This window comes from Pleuronectes platessa, chromosome 17 (assembly GCF_947347685.1).
Source record: "Pleuronectes platessa chromosome 17, fPlePla1.1, whole genome shotgun sequence".
Lineage (NCBI taxonomy): Eukaryota > Metazoa > Chordata > Actinopteri > Pleuronectiformes > Pleuronectidae > Pleuronectes > Pleuronectes platessa.
This window is the reverse complement of record NC_070642.1, coordinates 19,479,950-19,498,804: the sequence shown is the minus strand read 5'-3', so window position 1 is coordinate 19,498,804 and position 18,855 is coordinate 19,479,950. Positions and strand designations below refer to the sequence as shown.

The 18,855-nt window shown below is 44.8% G+C and overlaps 1 protein-coding gene across 2 annotated transcripts in view; it reads left to right on the top strand.

The window, feature by feature from the left end:
* Positions 1-1,726: 1,726 nt before the first annotated feature.
* susd6 (sushi domain containing 6) overlaps positions 1,727-18,855 on the top strand; it is a 29,398-nt gene continuing 12,269 nt past the window's right edge. The window contains exons 1-2 of one of the 2 annotated variants that reach the window (XM_053444874.1): positions 1,727-1,903; positions 8,089-8,265. In XM_053444874.1, coding sequence (XP_053300849.1) covers positions 8,130-8,265 — 136 coding nt within the window. In that variant the 5' untranslated portion in view covers positions 1,727-1,903; positions 8,089-8,129. Of the gene's footprint in view, positions 1,904-2,061; positions 2,197-8,088; positions 8,266-18,855 lie in introns of those variants that run through there. The other variant, XM_053444875.1, reaches the window with a different exon arrangement.

Sequence of the window (18,855 nt, the reverse complement as noted above, 5' to 3'; positions counted from 1 at the left end):
CACAGTGCCCAAACTTTTGCATGTTGTTATTGGAACTTAAACCAAATAAGCAAAGCACAACGATTTGGATTTTTTAAGGGTCTCTTTCTTCTCCTCCCCATTTTCTCTGCTCACCCCACCCGGTTGAGGCAGGTGTCCGCCTACATCAGGTCATGTTCTGCTGGAGGTTTCTTTGAGTTAATGATGGAGTTTTTTCTCTAAAATGCAGTTGAGCCGTTTTCTATTGTGTTTAGTGCAGATAAGCACCTCTTCAGTTTGAACTTCCTTTCTACTTAACAACCTGCCCTGACACGATTCAATTGACTGGAGTGGACCTTTGCACTGTTTGCTAATTACAATAACATCACAACACGTACTGAGAAATGTTATTTGGCCCAACACTTGAACATAGATCTCTGTAGAGCAGTTGCTCCCCTGTATCTAGTGTCTAGTTTAATGATGGAGATACTTGATACTATGATGGAGTGCGTGAACTTCTTCAGGATGTAGGGAGGGCTTTACAAACAGGAGACTGCCTCTTTTGATGCTTATTCACTGTGACACATCGTATTTTATTATTATTATTATTATAATTATCATTATGAGTTCACAAAATCAATAAGGTGTGCCATCGGATGGGGTTGCCTTCATAGCTGTAACCAAACACGACATCAGGGAAAGTCTCTAAAATACCGTTGAGCAGTTTTCTATTGTGTTTAGTGCAGAGAAGTACCTCTTCAGTTACTGTTCAGATATGAACTTCCTTCCCACTGGAGTGGACCTTTGAACTGTTTACTAAAAACAATTACATCATAATGCATACTGAGAAAGGCTTTTTGGCCTAACACTTGAACATAGATCTCTCCAGAGCAGTTGCTCCCCTGTATCTAGTGTCTAGTGTAATGATGGAGATACTTGATACTATGATGGAGTGTCTGAACTTCTTTAGGATGTAGGGGGGGGGTTACAAACAGGAGACTGCCTCTTTCGATGCTTATTCACTGACATATCGTGTTTGATTATTAATTACATTACATTACATTGCATTTCATATAGCTGACGCTTTTATCCAAAGCAACTCACAATAAGTGCATTGAGCCCCGAGGGTTCAAACCCAGAACAACAAGAATCAAGAAAGTAAAATGTCTTCAAAAATAAAGCAAAACTAAAAAGTGCTATAAGTAAGTGCCATTGAAGTGCTACTTAATTCTTAGTTTAAAAAAAGTTAGTTTGTTTTATTTTGGTTTTATTCAAGGTATAGTCGGGAAGAGGTCTGTTTGTTGTTTGCGGCGGAAGATGTGTAAACTTTCTGATGTCCATTTAATTTTAATTTTACTTTAATATTATTAGTATGATTATATTTCAACAAACTCAACAAGATGTGCCGTTTGATGAAGTTGCCTTCATAACTCTAACCAACCACGACTTCAGGGAAACTCTCTAAAATACCGTTGAGCAGTTTCTATTGTGTGTTTTTTTTGTGTGGATTCTTTTGTCTCCCCCCCCCCCCCCCCCCCCCCCAAACCAAATCCCGGCTCTTTTATTTTGAAATCAGTCCTCGTGCGGCGTTGCCCCCCCCCCCCCCCCCCCTCCTTTTTTTTTCAACGGGGTCGCCATGGAGACGGCGCGAGAGCGAGAGATCGAGCGCGCGCTCGGCAGCTGCTGGAGGAGCCGAGTGTTTCCGCTCAGCGCGAGGCACAGATCCCGAAGAGCCGAGCGAGCACGAGCACGAGCGAGGAGCCGAGCGAGGAGCCGAGCGAGGACCAGGGGCGAGCGGAGCGACGAGCAGGAAACACACTCACGTCCCCCCGGTGTTTGACGCACCGACCGTCTCCTCCCCCCCCCGGGCTGTCTCCGCTCCCGAAACACGCGTTAATGTCCCGAATGTGAACGACGGAGAAGGAGCTGCTCACCCTTCGCGTTGGTGAGTGTTGTGTTGTTGTTTTTAGTGCGTGTGTGTGTGTGTGTTTTTTTTTAAAAGGCTAATCACACGCAGGCCACCGCGATCTCCCTCTCTCTCTTCCTCTCTCTCTCCTAGCCTCCTCTTCCGTGTTTTTCTTCGTAACGCGGTTACGAACAATCGCTAAAATGTCGCCCCGCACTAGCTGGCAACGTTTGACAACTCGCGAGGGACAATTTGCGAGTTGTCAAAAAAAATGTTCTGTTGTGTAGCGAAGTGTGTTGTCGACGCTAACCGTGACACGGGGCTGGAATACGGTAACTACCCTTGTTACGTTCAGCTGCTACACAAAAGAACATGGCCTAGCTTGACAAAAGTGATAACAATTACACTGTATGGGGGGGGTTAACGCAGAATAAGAGGAAACCGGCAGTGAGTCGGTGGCGTGTGTTCGTGAACAGCTGTAATGGTACATTCGGGTCATGTGGACAATAATCGGAGCTAAGAGGTTAGCTATTCAAAATAAAAAATAAAAAGGACGCATAAAATCCACGTTATTAATGGTTTATAAACATCAGCCTCCAGTAAGTGTGTGTGTGTGTTTGTGTTGCCGGGCCACTTTGTTATAATGGGGTCGCTTTGTTTTTGTCTCTCTCTCTCTCTCTCTCTGTGTGTGTGTGTGTGTGTGTGTGTTGGCACCCCCCACCACCACCACACTCTTTGTTTAAATAGCTCGCAGTACAGTTGCACGTGTCGACGCGTGTGACTCTGTCTCACCGCTGCTGTGAAGACACCAGTATAGTCCACGTTTGTGGTTCAGTCGCAGGGATGTGTGTGTAGTTGTTGAGTTTTTTATTTAAAGGGTCGCTTGTTGGCAGTGATCAGATCCCCCCCCCCCCTACACACAGACACACACACCCGCCCTCCACTCCTTGGCTTTTCGGTTCCAAGGGAAAGTTTGAGTCGTTAGTTGGATATGGTGAGACACGTGACAGTTGCAATAAGTGAAAGGGGGGGGAGTGTAAACGTGAGCTGATGTTTGCTCATGAGAAAGAAAAAAAAAAAATCCAGTTTTGCGAAAACACAAGATATCAGGGAAGTATCCAGGTCTGATGGGAAACTGTGAAACCAGTCTGCTGAGCTTAGTGTCCTATTGGGATGTGACCAATAATTTCATCATGTGTCGAGTGGAGAACACAATAAATCTGCCATCTTTCCGCATTTTGCATCATATATGTCGTGGGTAACTATCAGTTTTATGTGGTCGTTATCGATTACGCTGCAAGTTATTGCCTTGACTTATTGATCAGTGTGTCGGGCCAACATCAGAGGATTTATAGCGTTGAGCGTGATGTCGTGATCAAGTTGTTCATGTGTATTTTAGTTTACATGTGTATTTGTATAGTATCTCTTTGTAGCATTGTAGTATTTTGATTTTAAAATGGTTTTCTTTTAGTGTTTACTGGCTGTAGTATTCCCATAAAAGGTTTGCTGTACATTTACTCTGGTCTGCGTGTGTTGTACTGGTTTGGGTACCAGACATGTAAAATACATAGACATTTATTAATATATAACAGTATATTATTATTACCTTTAAGGACTGGATCGGGACAGCAGATGAAAATGAGAACAGTTATTAGATCATTTGTCGTTTGACCTCTAGTTGTACTTCCCGTTGTGTAGTTTCTTATTCTATAGTTACACTAGATTCTCGTTCTAACACACTGAACAAACATTGTTGTGTTTACACTGAGTCATGGCTCCACTTTAGCTGCCGTTGTTTTAAGTGGTGCGGTTGTGACGTACCTGGCTGCTTCTATTATTTCCTGGTGTTGTAACTCTATCATCTCACACCTTTGAGCCGATGATACTCTATATTAGAGGTCAAAAGTACCGATTACGTAGGTGCCTTTATTTTGTAACCATTGTCAGACATTTGATTTCCATGGCTCTAATCGCCTTCTTCTGTTTTTACATGTTGTACTGGTCATGCCCTGCTTTCCACACGGTCACCCGCAGCTTTCCTGGTCCTCGGTTTAAAGTACATTGTGTAGTTTCATTGAAAGTTTTATGATCCCCGGTTCAGCATTCACAGGCTTTTTCTGTTTGACAACACAGCTCCGAGAAAACATCTTGTGGGCAAAGATAAGAACCTTGTTTGGCCTCAGTCCTATTTTCAAATTTCCCGACATTTCAACATTGTCAACATAAGCTATTTCTCTCATTTTTAGTGTTTCCCCTTTTGGTTCGTCTCTCTCTCCTCGTATCTTCTCTTTTTTCTCTTCTCCATTTTCTTGTCTGTTTCTGCCCCCTGGCTTGAGGCGGTGCAGAGGGATGCTCGGGCCCCGTGGGGCTTAACACTACAAAATGCTTGACAACAAAGGGTCCTCTCTGTGCTGCCATGCAAGAGCCCCATCTCTGGGCTCCCTCCGCAGGCCCAGACGGGCTCCACCAGCAGGAGTAGCATTGGGGCCTATCGGGTGGAAATCTCCTCTCGGCTGTTTCTTTGGCACACTGAGCGCTCTGTGTTCCCGGACAGATGCCTCCGCTGCTGCTCTCCTTGGCTCCCTTTGCATTCCAGGAGCCGCGGGCAGCTGACAAACTGCAGTAACAGCCTGCTGGCTGGCTGCTCGTCTCTGTGCTGTCTGAAGTGCAGAGTTGCAGAGTTTTTTCCCCCTAAGTAGACAAAACATACTAAGTATTTGTGCTGCAAAAACACAACCGATTATATAACATTGCTTTTTGTGCTGCAACTGATGACATTCAAAGTGCTTATGGTGACCGATTCATCTTTATGATGCTCCTCAGCGCTGACAGGAAGTCTTTGTGTAATTAGTATTGGGAAGTTGTGTTGAAACATTGCTGTAATTTTTTTACACCTAGGAAAGTCTGACACACACAGGGCTGTATTTAATATGAGGAAGGAATGTCACATGTTTTGTATTGAGTCTTTTAGTCTTTGTCGCTCTTGGATCTGTGTGCGTTTATGTATTTTAAGTCTCTACATGATTTTATTAAATCGCTCTAGTCAGACCAGCCAGGTAGCCTATGCTTTAGATTCGTTTTTCCTAATAGTTCTCAGGGCCTTCAGTCTGACAAGCTCTTATTCTGTTTGATTCCCCATTGCAACGCTACGAGATATAATTAAAGTATTCATCAATCTCAAATGACTTTGCAATGACACTGATGGCTTTTTAAACATGCACACTTTGATTGAACACACTGTTACCTGCACATAACTGTGATTTGGGGAAGCTAATGTTGGCTTCATGCAGCTGCAGGCAGGAAGTGTTTGTACGTGTGGTTGGATGCAAAACTTAGTTCCAGGAAACAGAGGCTAAGTCTCTTGAAGTTTAAAATAGCAGCACCGTCTCTAATGTAACGTGTCAAGCTCCACATCTTACAACATCTTCTGACAGAAACTCACACATTTGACTTTAAGACTTGGAAGCGTGTCTGTGCCGTGGCTGTCAAACTGCCGGCTGTGCTATTAATCAATAAAAAATGCATGAAAATTAAGTCAGCACATCTTAAGATCTGCAAAAAAACAAAAAAAATCCTTCAAGCCTCGGAGTCTGGACTGTCTTGTTCTAACTAATTGGAACACAGTGTTTTGGTGGGACCTAAGCACGGAGTTAATGACTTTTTCTTTTCTCAGACGATATTGCGCAAAAGCAATTAAGCTAATTCTGCTTAAGTTTTCACTTCGCAAACATACCGGCCATTTAATACTCCGCCCTCAGCTCTCTGAGGAGGTCAGCGCTGCATTATAAGTGCCATCCCAAGTGGTTATTTACATCCCAACAAGTGCCTTTGAAAAAACACGTGTTCCTTCTGGTCCTGCCTTTGACTTTTGTTCGTCCTTGTTTTGTCCCTAAGACGAGTTAATGTAAAGCCTCTCGGTAACCCAGGCCTTAGCAGCATCGCCCTGATCCCAACATGAACAAATGAGAAAGCGTCTATGGATAAAATGGCTGGCACAGGTCCCCCTGCATGTGTTTCTGTCTGGCTGCCCTTTGGCACAATGCAGTAACCCAACTGTCCAGCCAAAACAGGCTTGCGTCACTCTCTCCCACCGGTCTGCACCACATGCAAGTACCGTTCTCCATCCCATCGGCTCCTTGTGACATCAGGAAGGTGGCAGGCGGTGTGGGACCCCCTGCTGTTTGTGTCCTGGAAATGTTCTGCCAAATTAGATTGTCGTGATCTTCGGTTATTTTAAATCTAGCCTGGTGCAGGACACTCAGTGGTGACACTCAATGTAAACTGGTTCCCTGTACAGAGAGGAGACATATGCAATGATTATCAACACATTTCTCTCAAACATTCATTCTCTCAGTTGTGATAGTTCTCATCAGATTGGTTTAAATTAGGAATTAGCTTTACAAATGGGGTGAAACTTAATGATTGACTGAGCTGAGACTGGCTAGCAATTGGTCCAGTACTTGTATTGTAGAGAACTCAGTACCCAGGCTCTATGCCACGATTATTCTGGTTCTAAATCCGTATCCAGGACATTTTGTCATAAAGTCTGGATAGTCGAAGGAAGTGGAGATATGTCTTCTATTTAAAAACACAGTCTGAGTCTTTGACAATGAAACATAAGGCCATTGACCTCTGTTTAGTGAAGGCACCGTCTGTTCTGTCCTGTTGTTTTGTCCAATACCTGAACCACTTACTAAGGTCTGCAATCCACTGGACTCCCCCTAGAGGCACATCGGGCTATTTGCCAGCCGTGTGTGTTTTGTTTACCGTAACTTCCCCCGACACATCAGTGCCAGTGGCCACACGGCGGATCTGCAATCAAATTTGCGGCTGTCTTAAGTGCAGCCGTGCCATTACTGTAGCCATTAGCTCCGCGGACTTGTGTGGCTGTAATGGGCCCTCGGCTGCTGACAGTCTGGCAGTCGGGCGAGTTCCCCGCAGAATGCTGCTACTGCTGCTTCCCCCCCCCCCCCACACACAAAGTCTCTGAAGCAACATCACCATCGCTGCCTGCACCTGCATCTCATTTAGGTAATGATAGTGCACGTCTGGTTGTATCCCCCAATCAACGGACAAATGTGCTGAGGAAGTTAGTGAAGCCTGTGTCATGGTCGTGCAGCAAGGATGTGGGGGTGTTTGTTGTTTGTGTTCATTCCTTCCACTGTTGGTGTTTAAAGTGTTTTGCCATCACTGCAGTTTATAAGACGCCTGTTACTGAGTGATATTGGCTTTAAATGATACTCTACATTTATCAACATTTATGTTTGGCCATGTGAGTGCTGAAAACTAAATACAGGGATTTTTCCGAAAGGGGCACCTGATCGAGTTATCATTACATAATTTGTCCATCAAACTTTATTACCGACATGCAGCATATGGCAGAGTAGCACCACAGCTGAGCCGACCATGGAACAGCATCTGTTTTTCATTCAGCTGTAAAAAAAAATACCGTGTCCTCCTCAGCATCACTCTTCAATAACTACATTTGGGGAATCCCTGCTCAGGAAGGGTTTGTTTGTATGCCTTTATACATTTTGCACAAATAATAGATTCTCTTCTAATAATGTTTGGCTGCTGAGCGACACTGGCCAAACAGAAGGGATTAGTTCCCTTCCTCACCAACAGGGTTTTCATTAAAGTCGCAGCTGTAATCACTGTTTTGTTTTTTTTGTGCTGACTCTCCCTCGCACGTCCTTAAGCCCTCCTCCTTCTAACGTTGCTCCTCATCTGCTGCAGGGATAAGGTTTCCCTGTTACATCATCTATAAATCTAACGGCTGGTTTATTTAGTTAGGTTCCGAGGCAGAGCGATGATTGAAGATTAAAGGGGGAAATCAAGAGAAACGCTCGTGCTGCAGTTCCCACCACCGGTGTTCTTTAGAAAGGAGAGCTGGGAATTGTTTTACGTCTTGTTTGAAGATTGTGTAAATAGTAGGATGCAGTTTTCGAGGAACCAACGCACGGGAACAGGAAGTACACACAGTCATTACATTACATTACATCCATTCAGTTATTGTTATCAACTACAAAAACAAGTGTATGACACGCAGAGACGGCCTGTGTTCAGTTTCTCTTCCTGTCTTTACGCCGCCGCTCGCTCTCTATCCCCTCCTGTTTCTCTGTGTTGCGTTCGGTTACGTAATCCTCACTGAATGTTGATAGTAATCTGTGTCCCTCCTCCCCCCCCTCCCTCTCTATCCCCTACTCTCTATGTGGCCCTGACAGGTTAAGCCGTAGAGGACTCTCGCTGGTCGCCGGAGGAAAAGATGTGCGATGGAATGGTAGCGTTTCAGACGAGAGCCCCATCCTCCTCTTCTTCCTCCACCTCCTCACGAGCCCACAGGCTGGCTGCCTCCGCTCTTCTCCTCCTCTTCACCCTGCTCCCTCATGGTCACGCATCAGGTAGGACACAATCGCTCTTTCTCTGCTCCCACGTGATACAAATCGACTAAACGACCATCTTTGCCATCTCTTGTAAATTGATTGAGGTTTTTTTATTTTAACTCACCTCGCAGGTCCGCTAGATTGAATTGGTATCCTCTACCCTCGGGTCGATCCGGCTGCTCTTCCTCCGTTGGGCAGCCGAGTGTTTTTCGGGTGTTCCCACCCACCCTGTGATTCCATTCACTGTCCTAATGAGTCACAACAGTTTTCCTCCGCTATTGAGTGGAAGGGAGACCATGTTGTCTGTGGTCACATTGCTGTCATAAGGTTTTAATCAGCCGTGACATTTAGCGTCCTCTGAGAGCTTTTAGCGCCGCTAGCCAGCTTTGGTTATTACCCCACAATGGCTGCCACAACAGATCAGGGTTTTATTCCAGCCTGAAATGTTAGATTATTATCTTAGTATTGAACGGGTTTCACAGATAAAAGTTTCATTAACCAGCTGATTACATGTATTAATCGATACCTGCAGCACAGATAAAGCCTGTGTCTTGTTTCCTGGTAAGGAACACAATGCCAGTGGCTTGTACTCGCTGAACCCCTTCACTTGTGCCAGCTTTCCTTTCACTTTAGCCATCCAATATTCCAGTCCCCTCCCCCCACGCAAACACACTCTACCTCCACACATGCGCTACCCAGATACACCGACACACACACACACACACACACACTCACACTCACACTCTCCCCACACATCGGCAGCTTGTGAAATGTGCCAGATGTCCTTGCCACAGAGAGAAGGCAGATTGTGTGTATGTATGAATGAGTAAATGTGTGTGTGTGTGTGTGTGGGGATGAAACGGTCATTGGCCTGAGGGCAAATTCAAATCCACTGTCAAATTTTTGTGATTACCGTTTCAAATTTTAATTCGATCGCAGCAGTTTAAAAAAAAAACCTGTCCAGAGTCAACCCGAGCAGGTGCAGAATACAACGTGGGTTTGTTTTTGCATCAATGAAAACATGGTGGAAGGCAGCACTTCATGATAGATTCGGCTCCTGTAATCATTTAATAGATTTTCCTTCTTTTAAAGCCTAAATGAATAATGAATGTGTGTGTGTGTGTGAGAGGGAGATTGGGCGTATGGGCAAGAGAAGGGCACCGCTGATCCCAAGTGTATCCTCTCTCTCTTTCTTTTGCTCTTATGTAACACACATGATTCATGTTGAGCCCAGAGGGGCTGGTATCATGCTCACGTTTTAAATCCAACACACTCGCATTCACTGCCTACCAATACCGAGGAACATGTCCTCGAATGCCCACGTGCTCTCATTGCTGTGAATGTGTGTGTGTATGAGTGAAACCCCATCTTTTACATGTGTGTGTGTAATTGTGTGTGCCCCACGCTCTGTGTGGATGTGGTACATAGAATAATAAATAGGCTGTCCCTAGATATCCTCTGTGTCCCTATACCAAAAGGCAAACCCTGGATCGACAACGTTTCTGACAGTTGGTGCATTACACCGGGACAAATGTACACCGAAGACATTTTTTCAGTACCCATAATGCAACTGCACCTGTAACACTAGTCGGTTGATGTAAATGGAAAGATAGTTATCAAGACTGCACCGTGAAGATAAATTGCAGCTGTCTTTTTTGAGATAGACCTTGTGAGTTATGAACTAAAGAAGTTTTGAGACCTGCCATCTTATCCGCTTCAATCAAGCTATTTTAAAAAACGTTCTCATAGATTCTTTTGTTTTCATTTTGGCGCTGTCATTATTATACATCATGAGTGACCTAGTTTACTGGAAGGTAATGGAACATTCTACACCTGAGGGAACAAAGGTTATCTTTGTACTGTGTGTTTGACATTACTTCCTTGTAGTGCACCTTGTAATAAACTTGTGCTTAGTCCCAGTTCATGAGTTGGAGCTCTTTAAAATATGTTAACTCAATATTTTTCTCTATTTTATTAATAGATAATAAGCGACAGTACATTTAACAACACGAGTGGTTAATTTTAAGGTTTCAGGGTAAACTTTAGGGAAATATATATGATATGTGAGTGTTTACTGTATGAAAGTATGAAATCAGCTCTTGATTTTAGACAAATCACCACTAAGGAGATGCACTCATTTTAAAATCCGGCATGTTATTACTTCTCCTCTTCACCGGCCTCTCTCCAGCTCAACATACATAATTCACATTGGTAATCCCTTGACGTGTTCCAGGATGGAGATTGCTATGGAACTTTTCATGAATATGAAATTTCATCACTGCTGACAGGCTTATTCCAGACTCACACAAATGGCAGTGAGTGGCACGAATAGAAATGGATACTAAAAAAATACAGTGTGCAGCATTTGCATACTAGAGCTTCCGCTCCAGAGACCAGAGAACAGCACAGAGCAGCATCAAACCTCTACTTCTGCTCTGTGGAGGTTTGTGTCGCCTTCCTAATGAGGAACTGTAAAGGTTGAGACCTTTGCTCCTTCATTTAGCTTCCTCTTAGCTTTGAACCTCTGTTCCAGTTGTGTTGTGCTCTTTGTAGAAAGGTCAGGACAACAATTTATTTCACCTGTAATACGCTCTGATAGGACGTAGCTATAAAACCTTCCAGAGCCGAGGTATTTTTAGAACCAATCACTGTCCAAGTCGTGTCTTTTCTATCTGGCGTTCAGCTGTTCATTGTAAACAAGATTAGCGGCCGGGGTTTCTGCTGAGCTAATGCCAATGGCTCCCTCAACTTTGTGTTTGCGAGTACTGTGTGTGATTACAAACTCGTTCATGATTCAGGACCCTTTTTCTTTTTCTCTGAAAGAAGCAACAAGCTAAACAAAGCATCCTCTGCATTCAAGCCGGGTGTTTATAAACACACACAGCTCTAAAGCAGCACCTCAGTGTTTGTGTACGCTGAGGATAAACGGCATCAGTCTGGAGGATTTCAGGGCACGGTGCAAATATTCACTTGTTTCTCTTCTGAGTCTATCTGACATTCCACTGATGTTGGATGCATAGAGCACAGTTCCTTATGTGATGTCAGCTCTTCACAGTGAGTCTTTGTGGTTTGTTTCAGAGGAAGTTGGCCCAGACAGTGAGTCAGAACTGAAAAGAGTAAAGATGGGGACTGTTCAAGTGATCATAGAAAATGTTCTCAGCTCTAACAGTGTTGTACGTCAGGGAGAGAAAAAACACTGGCCCTCCTTGTAGGTCCAGTTAAATAGATATGTGATGCCCACTGGAAACCCATTGTCCTCTGTCGTTGAGTTAAAGCTGTACATGAAAGGCGTCGGCGAGGACCAGAAGTCTCCCACCAACAAGCCCGCTGTGTGCTCTGTGAGGGAGTGACGTTTATGTATGAACATGTGTGAGAACGGGAAATAGCTTTCCCTGGGCCTGGAAGAAGAAGTGGAGTCATAGGGTAAAGAATGAGAGCGGAGGGAAAGGGGAGGAGAGTAAGTACGGGAGCACAGAGAGCTGCCTTTCTAATTTCCTCTGAGATGTTTGTTTGTTTTTGACAATCGATTGTCTATTCTTGGCTCGAGTTGAACACATTCCTCTCGGTAGGAAAAGAGGTCTATTGCAGACAGAGACCATTGTATTTGGCTGTTCTTGAATCAGTGTGTGTAACCCAGTTCAAGGATGTTTCCTTTTAATGTTGAGTTGCTTCGGGAAAAAGACTCCCTCCTTTCTCTCTTTAATGATATAGGAGACTCTAGTGGCTAGCATAGCGTCACTGCTCTTACCACAGAGGAAAATATCTGAATGAGCCATTCCCTACTGCTGGCAATCTTCAAACCGCTGTGGTCCTCGAAACTTGTAGTTAAGGGGATTTCAAAGTCTGAGACTGAGGGGCCTCTCCGTAGACAAGGAATAGAAAAAGGTGCCACAACATCCCACATTAGGAAAGATCCGGGAAATGTCCACAACAACTGGCTTGGACATTTTCGTTCTCACACACACAGCCGCTCCAGAAAGTGTCAGGAACATGAATGGACTACAGTACGAAACAAAGAGCCTTATGTACAGTAGCTGTGACATAATTTCAGACTAAACCAATTATATGAAAACAGGTCAGTCTCAAGTCATTTATCAGTTTCTCCCTCTGGGAAAGTGTGAAACAGTAAAGCTGCCCTCTCACCTCGTAAAACCAAACCACTTGCATTTAGGCTATTTCCTAAGATCCTCCTTTCGATAACTGCATTATTTTTTCACTCCCATTCACTGAGCCTCCCCTCAAACTGTTTGGATCCTTCTCCCTCTGTAAAAAAAAAAAAGCCTCTCGTGTAGCCAAACAAGATGGTGTGTGCCAACAAAAAAAGTCACGGTGAGCGAGTGGGCCTGATCGCCTTTGTGTTCCAGTCCTTGCAGAAAGTTTGCTAGAAAGGCCAGGTTTACAAACAGTGAAATCCAGTGGGGACGGGGGTTGCAGTAGGTCCTGTGCAATTAACGAGAATAGTCCCCCGAAGGCCTGTTAGCAAGGCGTTTAGAAGGCAGGACCAAAGCAACACATTGGCTACTGGCTCGTCTGTGAAACGTGAGAACAAAGAGGGCTTTTAGGGGCAGGGTGGAAGCCACAGACCAAACCACGGCGAGCTGCAGCTCCTCTAGATCACCAGTCTGCAATTAGGACTGCTAACTCACTCTGTGTGTGCGTTTGTGTGCGGCTCGGTATATTGAGCACAGCACAGCCCCATTTCTATGATGTCTCTGTCCTCCCCCCACTTCTCTCTCTAGCTCTCACCCTCTCTCTCGGCGTCTTTCTTTTAAGGCTCCAATCATCCAGGTGCAACCGGAGCCCATTAGCGGCGGTCTGCTCGATCGGCCCGGCCTCTCTCTTTCATTACCTGCGTGTTGATCACTTGAGCAGTCGCTCTCTGCTCTCACCCTGTGTCATCAAAACTGCTCTGCCAACCAATCAAGCCCTAAAGGGAGACTTCTTTATTTTTTCAAACACCTAACCTGAGAAAGAAAAGCTCCAAGGAAACGGATACCGCAGTGCAGAGAGGCGACTCGAGACAATTTCGCTGACTCTTAACAGTTGACCGGACAGTTCCATTACTTTGAGAAGATCCCAGATGGCCGGGGATTACAGTTATCTTCACATCGCTCCCACCTGCCTGCAAGCACTAAGCTCATCGTGTGATTTTCATTGTTTTAAATCCCCTTACTGCTCATTGATTTTTACAGATTTTGGGATGTAAGGTTTAACATTTTCTCCTGCTTCATGCAGTGTGCAGCGTGTGTGTGGTTTTCTGGCCACACGCTGATACATGTCCACTGATGAGAGGCGCTGTGTTCAAGGTTAATAAATGTCAAAGCAGGGAGTGGTGCTACCGACGGCATATTTCACACAGGCGGCCAAATCTGATAACGCACAAAACTAGATATGCACTCAGAAGAGCACATACCTCCGCCAAAGCCCGACAGGCTCCTTTAATCCAATCAAGATGCACCAAATTGCACAGACTCGTAGATATCACTCCCCTAAATACGCCTGACTTTTTTGCATCAAGTTCCATGAAGTATTCTCTTGGAAATCTGTGAAAACATCCTGAAATGTTCATGCTAATGCCACAAATGTAATGTTAAAAGTAGTCAATAAAAACACCATGTCACTTTGAGTAGTTCAAAGCTTTGTTTTTCGGGGGGGCCTCTCCACAACTTGAGGATTATTTTTGAAGCCACATTAAGGCTGAGGAGAGGAGAGGCAGTCTGTAAATTATGTCCCGGTGAAATGTGTGTGGTTGTCTGAAGCAGCAGGCAGTCATAATGATTTCCAAAGGGCCTCATCGGAGGGACCAGCCTGCTGAGTAGAGGACATCTCTGACTAATGAGCTGCTAAATATATCCCCCAGTCTCTCCTGTCTTCTGTTGCTTTTTGCTTCTGTCCTTTCTTTCAGTCTTTTATTCATAGATATGAATCTTTGCTTCCTTTCTCTTTTATCACCTGCGTTGTGCCATTCTTTTTTTTTAATCTGCATTGTCGAGCTGCTTCGCTCAATTACTTTCTTTATTTGTCTTTTAAAAAAAACAAATCTATTCTTTCCCAGTCTCGTCTTTCACCCCCCCCCCTCCTTTCTCACTCCTTTGATGTGTTTTTCAGGCCCACTGAAACAGTGTGGGCCGATGTCTTCGTCACATCGTTAGTCAACAGCAGATTCATGTTCAAACATGTTCAGCAGCTCACACACGAGGCACAGAGAGCAGCCTACACACATGCTGAGTTGGCCAACTGTTGAGACATCCACGGCGTGCCAGACTGTGAGCAACAGAACAGTGGAGTCGTAGCACATGAATGAAAGCTCCATATCTCAAGACTTTTGAAAAACATTTACGTGCTTTTTATTTAGCTGCCTGCGTGACAGTGATAAATTGAGCACAACAGCAGTTTTGTTAATTTTGTCTATCAGACAGCATGGTTATCAGCTGCTCCACTGGAGTGTAGATGCATATTTTCATGACTCGACATGTCCAGGCTGTGTGGAGACCGTAGAAATTGGGGGAATATTACACTGTATCGCATAGAAGCCCTTAATCTGTAGATTCAGCTTTTACTCTTAGTGCAACTTTAGCTTCATCACAAACTCCTGATAATATGTGCTAGTTAAACAAGTTTCACAAAGTGCATTAAGGCTTAAACACAGCAAAAATTGCTTGTGATGAGAGACATGCTAACATTGAGATATGGGGAAGGGCAGGGTGATCCTGACACACTTGTGTCAAGGGTGGAGGCGTCGTGCAGCTGTTTCTCTTTAACCGACTGCAATTCTACAGAAATTGCTCCAAAACTGCCTCCTTGTTTTTTAGGCCATTTCAAGCTCAATGGCTGCTTAGTAGAGATTGTGAATCAGGAGACGAGAGGCTATGACACACCACAATTCATGATTCATTCCTGATCATCCTCCAGAGAGAAGTCAGGGCATATAGTTGGATTCAGAACAACACCCCTGGAGGGAAGGGATTAGATGCCTCGCTTAAAGATACTTCATTATTGTCTGATTCATAGGCCTTGACCTGGGTCCCCACCAAAACAGTCATTTTTAACCGCCATTATGTTGCACATGTCACATGGTTCCAATTTCCCTGTAAGCTTTTCCTAATGAACACCTACTGTATCCTGTTTACATCTTATTATTTATTGTTTTTCTCTTTGTTGTCTATCGTCCCATCCCGGAAACTATCCAGCCCATTAAATGGAGATGTATAGTGGCCAGTTGGCTTATCTCCACTCTAATGCCCTCTCTCCGTATTACATCATCTGAAACAAATGGTGACGGTCTTTGTTCTGGCTTCGCTGGCGTCCATTTGGATAATTGTGCCAGGATTTATGAAAAGTCTGCCTGTCTCTGTAATCATTTACATATCTGTCTGTACAGGACACTGGATTAATAAATGCATCCTTGTATTTGTATTCAGTTCAGAAAACAACCTAGCAGAGTTCAAATGCTCCAGAAAACTCAACCAACAAAGAAATGGAGACATATGAGCAACTCTCAGCAGATATTAAGTGTGTTTTATCAATAAATGACACCAACAGATATTGATACTAGAGCAAAATCGAGTTCATAGTTTAATTAATAACAGCTGGTTTTTACCATGTTATCGCTAACAGCTTGAGTTTCAGTGTGTGGACCGAAGTCATGTTTACTTCACAAGTCAGTTGGCCTTGAGTCACAACTTTATTAATAACCTAGTTGACACATTTGAGAATAACCTGGAACGTTCTGCGACCTTGTGATGTTTTTGAGTTGAAGCTTAACAAGCTACAACAATTATTTTAGCCCGTATGAGTCAGTTATGCTTACACCTCCTTTCACTCTCGCACAGTTACAAGTTACTCAAAAGTACGTGTGAAGTTACCTTGCTGTTCATGCTGGCGGGCGTCCTGTCCTGGGATTGGATGACAACATAGTTTCATATCTTTATGTCCAGAAACAGTTTGCTGTGTTGGAGTTTCAACCAGCAATATAAACTGTACTTTGTATCCACCCCTATGATAAACAGTAGTTTGTTGGGAACACCTTGTTCTGACAACAACATTTCCGAGAAGTTGTATTTTTGATTTCAATTAACCTTTCAGAATCTTATTATTATTATTCTATGATTAAAAGGAAAGTAGATAGTTTCCCAGGCTTGATATGTTTTCTTGGGAATATTTTGACTGGTCTCTGTCTGGCACCTGAGTATTGTAAAAACATTATGGATGTTTTTGACAGTCCCTTGATGCAGCTGGATTTCTCCTGGTCCTCCTAATGGTCCATGGCCAATCTGTTTGAGTGAGAGAGTTAAAAAATAGAGCGGCAGCGGGGCATGTAGGGGCTGAGCACAGGCCGACACAGTCAAGGTAATTAATGGGAAGAGCGGCACGAACAACAAATGGCATTCCTCTTCTCTCAGCAGAACAGGCTGCGAGTGTTAAACCGGCCTCTGATGCTCGGCACCATTTGTTCACCCGTGGAGCGACTTGCTCGAGCAGTTGCTCCATCAAAGTCCAGTTGTGCTTCATTAGAATGATGATGGACAAACACTGAGCTGCAACAATGGCTGTGTTGTTGGATCACTGGAGGTGCTATTTACAATGTAGGGCAGTCTCTTGTCTTCTCTGTCTTGTGGGGTTTAGCATAATCCTGCATCCCTCCGTGTTAGCATAACCAAAATAAGAGTCTTCCCGCTCTCGACAATGTGACTGCTCCTCCCCCCCCCCCCCCAGCCACAGTGGTGTCTTTAGTACAGTACGTGCTGTGCTATTGAAATGAACCTGCTCAACAAACAACCCAGGCGTGCCGGATAGGTTGAGATAGATAAGTTGGCTCGAAAAGAACAGCCAGCTGCAGCCCAAGCTTTTTTTTGTCTCAGTGCAGATTTTAAAATTCTATTACAGCCAGACTTAACAGTGTCTTCACCAGGGGTCGGGATTATCTCCCCAACTTTCACCTTCAACAGATTTCCGAGGTTTGGCCCTACACATCTCTGCAGGCAGGCGGGCTGGGACTGTTGTAATATGATCAGCCCACAGTTGCATTGACAGTTTTTTTTTTTTGGGGGGGGGGGGGTAATGTGTGTGTGTGTGTGTGTGTGTGTCTGAACACATGCACGTGTGTGTAGGAGGGGTCCCACACACTCTTTTGTTTTCCTCTGAAAGCTGAGTAGAAGGAATGTCTGCCTCCCAGCTGTCCTCTGGACTAAGGGTGATAGAGAAAAGGGGGGGGGGGGGGGAGCTCACTGTTTGCCTCTGCTAACATCCTCCCATCTGTTAAATAAAGGCAGAAAGTGCATGTGTATGTACGCCTGTATCTTTAGGGGGTTGAGGAGAGGGTCACACAATGGTGACTACTCCCCACCCTCCCCCCACTGCCCTCATCCACTTTGGCCTCTTATGCATATTTAACCCTTCAAATGCAAAGTTGTCTGTTGTGCTTTTCGGAGGCACGCTGCTTAAATCTGTCATTGTGAACCGTCCCTCGGTGAGCAGGGACAATGGGGTGTAATGGCAGCACACGTGGCATGCTAAATGAAACGCAACAGCAGGGAACGAACGGGCGGAGGGGGAGCAGGGAGGATGTTTTTGTCTTTTTTGGGACCTTCTTCGCCGCTGGGTGTATGCATTCTGTGTTTGTTCATGTGTTTCAGCTGCAGGAAAAGAAACAAGTGGTCGGCTAAACGCTCAGTTCCGAGGCCTGCAGCTATCGGACTCTGTGTTTTGTGGCCAATTTCCTGTTTACAGTAGATGTGACGCTGTTGGCTTTGGCGTCCGCGGACAATACGGACATCGCTTGGCCTTTTGTAGGAGTGTGTGGAGATGACATGAGCGCCCACTGTTCTGTCTGACACTGCGATTCATCCACTGTGGCCTCAGCCATTCACACAGCAGAGGTGTAGGCTGTCAGTGACTAACAAAAGCCCTGCTGTTTACAAAAGAGCCCCTTTGGGACACTCGCAACCTCCACTTGCAGAGTGAATAACTGTCTGCCTGCATCTGTTTGTAGTCAGGCTTTTATATAAACGTGCCTTCACCCTCCATCACACTGCCTCCCTGTTCTTCATCCTCCTCGTCTTTTTCCTCCTCCTCCTCCTCCTCCTCCGCTCGGTCCCTTCACCTTCTCTCCGAGGTCCTGCAGATGAAACAACAGCCCCCTTTTTCAGGGAAAAGTTGGGATTCTGTCCAACCTACAGTAGTACAAGTCCACCTTCTTTTTATTTCCCACATCCTCTCAACACAGAATGCCTCGGTTGTCTTTCTTGCTTTTCGCTCGGTGCTCAGCTGTTACCGTTTGCCAGAATATGAAAGCAGATATTTATGTGTGACTGAATGACGACCTCTAAGCCGCTCGCAGCAGAACACGACACTGCTAGTATCGCTCACCCAGACATTAAGAGTCCTATGTTACGGCCCGGTGTCGCCCACCCGTGTCAGCGCATTGAGTTGTGTCACTTCAAACGGTTTGAAGTGTCTCACACTGAAAGCGTATCTGTGATGTAAGTGTGAAAGAACGAAAGCGAATACAGGGAACTTAATTTAAACCCACACCCACACGCACTCGCCAGAGAAGTTTTGACATGACCACATAATATTTCACGACGTATCGAAGTTTACCCAACCTAT